Raw genomic sequence first — 10,018 nt, 5'->3', positions numbered from 1 at the left:
TCCTCCTCCTCCTCCTCCTCCTCCTCCTCCTCCTCCTCCTCCTCCTCCTCCTCCTCCTCCTCCTACTTCTCCTCCTCCTCCTCCTCCTCCTCACCGCCGGTATTGGCATGTCCTGACGTGTTGCTGAGCCTCGGGTGATGGAAGGAAGGAAGCAGAGGAAGAGGGAGGACAAAAAGCATGGACGCAAAATGGAGGAAAACTGACGAGGAAAAATGAGAAAAGGAATGAGGAATTATACCAGAGAGAGAGAGAGAGAGAGAAGAGTGGTTTGGATAAGCGAAAGAGAAACTACCGAAGACCAAAAGGGAAATTTTTAAATAAAGTCTTGATTTGGAAAACTTTTTTAGCCTCTTGACTCACCAATTGACTTTCTTATTGCAGGTCTCTGAATGACGGACGGACTGACTTACGGGCTGAATTAACACTAAGGGCTCTTTTTTTTTTATCTCACTCTCTTTACCTCCTCTCATTACCTGTTCAAGTTCCGCCTCACCTCGCTCGCGGCTCACCTGTAGACTTAATTAGATATTGACAGGTCTGGTAGTGGAGAGTGGATTTTTTTTTCATCTTATAATTAAAAAGTGGATTATGTAAATTGAAAACCTTCTATATTTTTTTTTTCCTGGGAGAGTGTGTTGGATATAATTTTATAGGTGTTATATTTTTTCACTTAACTTTTCTTCTTCTTTTTTTATTTCGTCCATTTATATTCCCTTATTAATTTTTAGAAGGGTTTGATTTTAATTCCCTGTTTTATGTATCAATTATTTATGAAAATATTAAGGTTTAGAAATGTTTATATATTTTTACATGCATTAAAGAATTCAATATTGTTAAACTTATTCATTCATCTTCTTTACATTGACTTTTAAAATGTACATGTCTAGAGTCCTGTCTGGATTTGCTTTCTATATTTATTTTTTGTCTTGTTGTAATGTCAGTTTTTCAATAAGAATTTCCATTAACAATTTTTTTCTCTCTCTCTCTCTCTCTCTCTCTCTCTCTCTCTCTCTCTCTCTCTCTCTCTCTCTCTCTCTCTCTCTCTCTCTCTCTCTCTCTCTCTCTCTCTCTCTCTCTCTCTCTCTCTCTCTCTCTCTGTCTTCTCTCTCTCTCTTATCAGTTTACTTATCTATGTTTTTTTTCTTTTATATATCATCAATCAGTTAACCAATTTATACACTTAACTAAATGCCTGTCTGTATTTTCCCATGTATCATTTTATTTCCCTTTTTTTTTTATTTATATCACTGGTCACCTGTATTTTGTAAGTATGTGAATGGATATGTAGATAAGTGTATTATGTGATGGTCTATCCCTTTACCGGTCTCTCTGTCTGTATGCCTGTCTGTCTGTTTCTTCAGCATCATCATATTATTCATTCGCAACATCATTCATTAGGGGACGGCAGAATAATGTATGTAAGTAGGTGAGAGAGCGAGGGCAGAGAGAGAGAGAGAGAGAGAGAGAGAGAGATGGTTCATATTCCACCTGTCCCGCGGAAAGACATACTAACGAGGTGCCTCAGGTGCATGTGGCTACATGACCGATTGGCGAGGCATAATTTATTTGGTCTCACTTGTGTTACCTGCGCTATTCTTTGCTGCTTCGATAAAAAGTGTTTGTTTGTGGGAAAGTGTCGAAAAGTGTGATGAAGATTTGCGTTATTTTTTTTTTTTTTTTTTTTTTTATTTCGTGGATTTAAGTGTGTTTTCTTGAGTTTGTTGGTTGGTTGTATTTTAAATCTATTTTCTTTTGGTTTAATTGAGTTCCTGTTTTATTTTCTTCCTTTATGTTATATTTAAGATTTTTTTTTTTAGAAAGGTGCATTTAAGCTCCATTTGTTTTCAGGTTGCAATTTTTTTTCTTTCGTGGTTGTCTATTAATTGAATGTATGTGTTGTTGTATCACAGACTTTATGAAGTTGATATATGAATACTATCGACTAACCATAAGTTAACCTAATTATCAGACAACATAAGAGAAACACACACACACACACACACACACACACACACACACACACACACACACACACACACACACACACACACACACACACACACACACACACACACACACATTAATAATATCGTAAAATAAAAAAAAAAAACTAATCCTTTTTTATTGTTTCTTTCCCCCACAGTCTGCCGGCAGTTTTCCCGACCTGTGTACGCGATGGTTGGTTCTGTTCAGCCCGACAGCTTTGATACCCTCCACTCCTACACCAACACTTTCCAGATGCCCTTCGTAACTCCCTGGTTCCCGGAGAATGTAAGTATAGAAAATAATATTAATGGTCGGCTTCATTATAGTAATGCACTTTATTGTATCCATCATGTGTGTGTGTGTGTGTGTGTGTGTGTGTGTGTGTGTGTGTGTGTGTGTGTGTGTGTGTGTTGGTATTGAAAGAGTTAGTATAATTGTTTTTTTTTTCTATATATTACTGGTTATTATGATTATCTCCATGACTTTTTTTCATAGTGTCCTTGTTTTGTTATCTGTAGCACCAATACTCCTATTATCGTCACCACCACCACCGCCATTATTTATATCATCATTAGCATCATCATCATCATCGTCGTAGTCGTCTTCGTCGTCATCATCATCATCATCATCATATATTGTTATCATCATCATCATCACATCCTCCTCTTATCACCATCACTATATTATTGTCACTGATAGTCACGGAAAGTAACGGAATAATACATAATTCTCTCTCTCTCTCTCTCTCTCTCTCTCTCTCTCTCTCTCTCTCTCTCTCTCTCTCTCTCTCTCTCTCTCTCTCTCTCTCTCTCTCTCTCTCTCTCTCTCTCTCTCTCTCTTTAAAGGTCACCAACCTCGCCCTGGTGATAATATTCGCCGCAATGCCGCATCAAAAGAAAGATTCAAGCTCGTAAATAAAAATGTATCATAAAAAAAGGTCGAGGTTTCAGGAGCATGGCTGAAATATTCCCTGGTGTTGTGACGCAGGAAAGTATTGGCTGCGTGTTGACACCGAAAATAAAACTAGGTGGAATTAAGTTATAAGTCAAATAAATGCAACTGAAATTAAACGATAATGCAATAAAGCAGCACCGAAATATTGAAGATAAATAAATAAAATGTTCGAAAAAGGTGGTTTGTTTTTTGTTCAGCGGTGGTGATGGTGGAGGTGATCGTGATGGTGATGGGGTGATGGTGATGCTACTACTACTACTACTACTACTACTACTACTACTACTACTACTACTACTACTACTACTACTACTACTACTACTACTACTACTACTATTTCTACTACTACGACTTTCTTGTTACTGATTTCACTTTTTTTTCATGTTAATATTTGAAATGACTTCGAATGCGGTTTTATTTTTATACACCCGAGTTAAAAGAGTTCAATTTCCTCATTCTAACATTTCCGGCCATATTTCTCCCGTTTTTCTAATTTATTTTAATTATCACAGTTACCTTTTGTCCTTCTCTTCTCTGCTTCATTATTACTTTGCTTCTCCCTCTCCCTTTCGCTCTCCTTTTCGCTCTCTCTCTCTCTCTCTCTCTCTCTCTCTCTCTCTCTCTCTCTCTCTCTCTCTCTCTCTCTCTCTCTCTCTCTCTCTCTCTCTCTCTCTCTCATTTTTTGTCTTTTATCTTCACTATTTTTCTATTTCTTTCATTTCGAGTCTTATTTTTCTTTTCTTTTACTCTCCATCTTTCTCCTTTTCCTTCTCTACCTCTTATCATTTCTTCTTCTAATTTTCTTTTGTTTTTTTGTGATTTCTCCATGTGTCTTTTCCTTTCTCACCGAATTACCTTATTCCTTCCTTCCTTCCTTCGTATTTTTCTCTTTTATTCGTTATTTTCTTTATTCCCTTTTATTTCATCTTTTTCTCCTTATATTTATGTTTATTTTTGTCTTCTCTGTATTTTCTATTAATTTTAGTTCTTCCTTTATATTATGTACTTTTTTTCGTTATATTTTTATCGATATTTATTTTTTTAACATTTTTCCTGTTTTTTTTTTTATATAATACACAATTTTTTTTTTTTTTTTTTTTTGGTCAATTTCTTTTCAAAACCGTCTATATTCCTTTCATTTATTTTATATTTTTCTAGTGTTTCGTCTGTTTTAGCGTTTTTTTTTTTTTTTTGTTGTCGTCTTCATATATTATTATTTTTTCAGTGATTTTTCCCCTTCATACATTTTTTTTTATTTATTTATGTCTGTTTATTTCACACTATCACTATTTATTCAGTTTTTATTTATCTTTTTAAATTTATTATCTTTTTCATCTATTTACGTATGTCCTTGCAATGTTTTTTTTTTTTTCCCATATTTTTTTTCAGTCTCGTTTTTTTTTATATTCTCTTTTACGCTTCGAATTTATCCCCTTTTTCTTTATTTTTTTTGTCGTATCTTATTTCCTTTGTCCTCTCCCTTACTTCATTTTTTTCTTCTATTATTGTTTTTGTTTTCTTACATCTATTCTTTTCAAATCAACAGTTCATATTTTTTTGTACATTTTTTCTTTAGTTTTTGACACTTTTACGATTTTTGCCAACCTACATCACGTTTCTCCTTATTTTATCATTGTTATCCATTTTTTGCACCTTCATTACTCTATATATATATTTTTTTTCAATTTCGTATTTTACTCTTTAGTCAATCTTTTGTACCTAGTCTCCCTATCCACGTCTTATTATTATTATTATTATTATTATTATTTTATTCTTTACGTATCCTTTCCTCTATCCTCCCTTGCTCCCCCTTCCCTTCCTGGCGACGCGCTAAAACCATCCCAGCAGGAGTTCGACCGCTTATCACCCACACATCCCTCCCTCCGCAGACCTCACCATCTCACTTCTGATGCCAAACTAAGTGGTCTTGCACATTCTTGCCACCTACTGCTACCTGATGGGATACACACACACACACACACACACACACACACACACACACACACACACACACACACACACACACACACACACACACACACACACACACACACACACACACACACACACACGAAATTAGATGAACATATATAGAGTTAAGACAATACAAACTTCTCTCTCTCTCTCTCTCTCTCTCTCTCTCTCTCTCTCTCTCTCTCTCTCTCTCTCTCTCTCTCTCTCTCTCTCTCTCTCTCTCTCTCTCTCTCTCTCTCACACACACACACACACACACACACACACACACACACACACACACACACACACACACACGTCCGCACGCACGCAAAGACGGCTTAAATATGAGTCGCTGTGAGAAGTTAACGATTTTATGCGCTTATTCTTGCCAATCTCACGACTTTTCCAGCCTTGTCTAATGCACAAATCCGCTTCTCCACATGTAAAGAACTTGCGAGAGGCAGCATTTCTCTCTCTCTCTCTCTCTCTCTCTCTCTCTCTCTCTCTCTCTCTCTCTCTCTCTCTCTCTCTCTCTCTCTCTCTCTCTCTCTCTCTCTCTCTCTCTCTCTCTCTCTCATTCCTGACCCATTTCTTCATGTCATCTGTTTATAATTATTTATTTAGTTTTTTTTTTTTTTTTTTTTTTTTATTCTCAAGCTATGTCTATCTCCGGTTTAACCCCTTTAATACTAGGACACATTTTTTACCTTGAGTTTTGTGTACGATTAGACCATTTTATAGACATTAGGAAGGGTCTGTGGAGGTAAAAAGATTAGTGGCTAGAGTCTTCACTATTTTAATCCCCCACATGAATTTCTGAAGCTGTATAAATCACCAAATTGTAAGCAGAATGAATATGGAAACGCGTCATGGTACACAAGCGATTAATGTAAAATAGCAGAAAGTACATGATTTATTAAGAGGATTTCCCACTGCCTGTCCATTTTCGAAGTCTTGATATGTGTTATGAGTGTACGCACAGTCGTGGTCATTAATTGTGTCCTGCATTGTCGCAATGATGAATGGTAACCACGTCAAGTTGGAAGGTTTGAATAGCGCTGCGTCGTGAGTCGAGGAGTGCGAGGTGAAAGGAAGGAGACTGAAGAAGTCACGATGTATAATGCCTGTACATAGAAAATTGTTATTGAAACGCGCTGTTCCGTGTCATCCTATTCTTACAACAATAAACAGAACAACATTAGTAACATCAATGATAACCATAATAACAGCAACAACAAAATACTACTACTACTACTACTACTACTACTACTACTACTACTACTGTTCTTGGTATTATAATACTTCGGTTCAGTTGTACGTAATGTTTCAATTGTTTTATTATTTCCATATTGTTTTTTTTTTTTTTTGTATTTTCATTTTTAGTGCCTTCATTTTCTTCAACTAATTAATAATGTTTTCCTCGTTTGATGTTCTTAGTTTTTTTCTATTTTTTTTTCTCTCTTTACGGGACTTTCGTCTCTTCATTCCTCTCTCTTTACAAACGTCTCGGGCCGTCTTCGTCTTCCCTTTCCTTACTTCTACTCCTTTGTCGTCCCTCTCTTTGTGATGTTTCCACGTATGTGACTCCCTTTCTGAGAAGCATCGTCTTTTATATAACTTATAGTCCTCTTGTTTTTCTCCTCCTTTAATAAGATCACCTTTATCTCCCTTTTTCGAGTCAACCTTTTCCACTATACTCAACGATGCCACCAGGACGACGACTACGACAACGAGGAGGAGGAAGAGGAGCAAGTTTTTGGTCGTTTTCCCCCTGCCTTTTACTCCTGTTTTCCGCTCTCGTAGGCTTTCCGTGCTGGAGGGGGAAGGGTAATGCAATATTGTATGTAGCCCCGCCATCCCTCCGTCGCCAAGGTTGAGGTGGAGCAGTTTTATCAGCGTCTTTTTGCTCCTGTTTGCATCTTATCACTCGCTCCGTGGCTCCTGAGGCTGCTGGGACGCTTCAGGCAAACGTCACCGGGTCATTCAGACGTTTGCCCTTGTGACTCCTAACCTTCTCTGTCTCTCTGTGTGCGTTTCGGTGTTGGTGGTTGGGTTTGTGTGTGTGTGTGTGTGTGTGTGTGTGTGTGTGTGTGTGTGTGTGTGTGTGTGTGTGTGTGTGTGTGTGTGTGTGTGTGTTTTTCTGGATTTTTGTCATTTTTTTCTGATCTTTGTATATTCATTTGTATATTTCTCTCTCTCTCTCTCTCTCTCTCTCTCTCTCTCTCTCTCTCTCTCTCTCTCTCTCTCTCTCTCTCTCTCTCTCTCTCTCTCTCTCTCTCTCTCTCTCTCTCTCTCTCTCTCTCTCTCTCTCTCTCTCTCTCTCTCTCTCTCTTCCCCCCCTTCCCATCCTCTCCTCTTCCCTCATTCCCTCCCTCCCTCCCTTCCTATTACCTTCTGTGGCTTATGCTTTTTCATCGTATCATGGAAGAAATTCGTTGACCGTATCCATGTCTGCGAGCATAAATATAGAAAAAAATTAAGGAAAAAAAAAGTTTATCAGTGTAGTACTTCCACGCGAACTAGAAGACCAATCATCTTGGCTATCAAAACTTTTGACATTTTCAGCCCAAGAAGTTGTTCAGATGAGGAGTTACGTTGCCTGGGGGGAAAGTAAGGGGGAGAGAGAGGGAAGGAGTGTGAGAGGAAGGGAATAGTGGAAGCTAGATAGTTAAAAATAGATGGAGGGACAGGAATAAGGAGGAAAGGAAGGGAAGGGAGAGAAAGAGGAATCGTGTTGTAAGGAAGGAGGGAAAGGGGCCAAGAATAGTGGAAGGAATGGAGAGAAGAGAACAAGGGAGGGATCAAAGAGTGAAATAAGGGTATAAGAAGGAAAGGGAGGAGGCAATGGAGGAAAGGAGTAAGGTAAGGGTCAGAGAGTAGAGAGAAAAAGGACAGGGTAAAGACGGAATGAAGGGAAGGAACAGGGAAGAGATCAGATGTTGAAGGAAGAAATGGGAGAAAAATCAAGGAAGGGAGAAAGGAATGGAGGGAAAGAGAAAGGTATCATAGTGTGGATGGATAGGAAGAGGTAAGAAGTGAAGGGAGAAGGAAACAGATGGAAGGAGAAGGAAGAAAATAGATGATAGAGGTAGTAAATGTGATAGGAAGGAAAAGGAAAGAGGAATAAAAGAAAGGAGCAATGGAGGAATAAGATGATGAAGGGAGGAGTATGGAGACAGAAAGGAAAGTAGGGGAGGATGATAAGGAGACATGAAGGAGAGAAAGGAAAGAAAAATGGGAAAGGAGAGTGCCTTACCCTACAAATCAAGTCTTTCTACACTTTTTTATTCTTTTTATTTTCACATTCTCTCTCTCTCTCTCTCTCTCTCTCTCTCTCTCTCTCTCTCTCTCTCTCTCTCTCTCTCTCTCTCTCTCTCTCTCTCTCTCTCTCTCTCTCTCCGCCACCTTCCTTCCGTATGTTTACATATGCACCCAAACAACCATCTATTCTTTTTGCTTCTTTTCCTTTACATTTTTTTCTTTTTGCTTTATTGTTTTAACTCATTGTTTTATATATATATATATATATATATATATATATATATATATATATATATATATATTATATATATTTATTTATATATATATTTATTTGATCCTTCAATACTATAGCCACCATTCGTGCATTCATCCAACTATTCCTTTCCTTCGTTTCCCCTTTCCTTCCTTCTTGTCCTTTTCTTCCTATTACCACTCCACTATCGACTTCCCCTTCTTCCATTACTTCATTCTTTTCATCATATTCGCCCTTCGTTTTCTCTCCTTTCCTTCACATTTCCACTGTCTTCCCTCCCTCAGTCATCCTATCGTGCTCTTTCATTATAGTCCCGAGTTACCGCTAAGACAACAGCGCGTGGAGCCTTCTAGTTTGTCCCTGCTGGTGTGTGCCTTCTGAGCTTCCTTCTTGAGTTTGAGAGCAGCAGATGGCGGGCGCAAGCTTGAGATACACAGTTAGTGCTTAAGTCGTCTTGTCCGGGCCGTTTTCGTCGTTGTGTTCGCTGTCGTGAGTCGCTGAGTGCTTGTAAGAACAGCAGCTTCCTCAGTCACAGGCCAACACCTGAAGGCAATTAGAAGCGCCAGCCAGATATTGCGTCATGGCCAGAGCGCAGATGTGAGAGGCAGCCTTAATTGGACGACACGTGACCACCAGGTGTTTCCAGTGCCGCTTCTACCTGTACGCCAATCACTGCAGGTGTAGAGTGCAAGAAAAGTTTGCTTGTTGGACACGCCTCACCAGGGAAACGTACTCTTCAAAGTGGCGAAAATAAGATTAACAAAAGGTGGAGAACAAAAGGATTATGTTTTTGTTCCTCGTTTGGTATGCATTGTTCAGTCAGGGTAGTTTTTTTTTTTTTTTTATGTAACGTTCATTTTTTTTAGCTATTTTCTTTCTCTAGTTTCATTTCTTCCAGTTACTCTCTTTGAGGCAACGGTGAGGCTGCAGTAAATATCGTTTCGTCTTTATTTTTTGTATTTTTGCAAAGTATACAACGTCTCTCTCTCTCTCTCTCTCTCTCTCTCTCTCTCTCTCTCTCTCTCTCTCTCTCTCTCTCTCTCTCTCTCTCTCTCTCTCTCTCTCTCTCTCTCTCTCTCTCTCTCTCTCTCTCTCTCTCTCTGCTCCCTCCTTCTTCTCATCTTCATTTCTGTTGACTAAACTAATACTTGTCACTGGTTCTCTCTCTCTCTCTCTCTCTCTCTCTCTCTCTCTCTCTCTCTCTCTCTCTCTCTCTCTCTCTCTCTCTCTCTCTCTCTCTCTCTCTCTCTCTCTCTCTCTCTCTCTCTCTCTCTCTCTCTCTCTCTCTCTCTCTCTCTCTCTCTCTCTCTCTCTCTCTGGTCCTCTCCTGACATTCCCCTTTTTCATATCCCTGTGAGGAATGCTCTTTCTCATTAACATTGCCTCCTGCCTGCCCTCCTCTTCACTTCCCTTCGTCCTCTTCCTTTTTTTTTTGTCTCCTTTTCCCTCCCTTTATCTTCCTATCTTTCTATCTTTTTCCTTCTCATCTCTTTTCCTCTCACTGGAAGACAAATGACCCCCTTGTGCTTTGCTTTAATGATATTCTCCGAGTTCTCTTTCTTTTTTTCTTTTTTTATTCTCTCTCTCTCTCTCTCTCTCTCTCTCTCTCTC

At 38.8% G+C, this 10,018-nt stretch overlaps 1 protein-coding gene across 4 annotated transcripts in view; it reads left to right on the top strand.

Annotated features, from left to right (window-relative positions):
• Positions 1 to 10,018, top strand: part of LOC123502760 (glutamate receptor 1-like) — an 815,513-nt gene that overhangs the window by 432,097 nt on the left and 373,398 nt on the right. For all 4 annotated transcript variants that reach the window (XM_045252006.1, XM_045252005.1, XM_045252004.1 and 1 more), the window contains exon 4: positions 2,144 to 2,271. In XM_045252006.1, the coding sequence (XP_045107941.1) occupies positions 2,144 to 2,271 (128 nt within the window). The remainder of the gene's footprint in view (positions 1 to 2,143; positions 2,272 to 10,018) is intronic.

Source organism: Portunus trituberculatus, chromosome 12 (assembly GCF_017591435.1).
Source record: "Portunus trituberculatus isolate SZX2019 chromosome 12, ASM1759143v1, whole genome shotgun sequence".
NCBI lineage: Eukaryota > Metazoa > Arthropoda > Malacostraca > Decapoda > Portunidae > Portunus > Portunus trituberculatus.
Note: the sequence above shows the minus strand (reverse complement) of the source record. Positions and strands in the feature narration are given on the sequence as shown.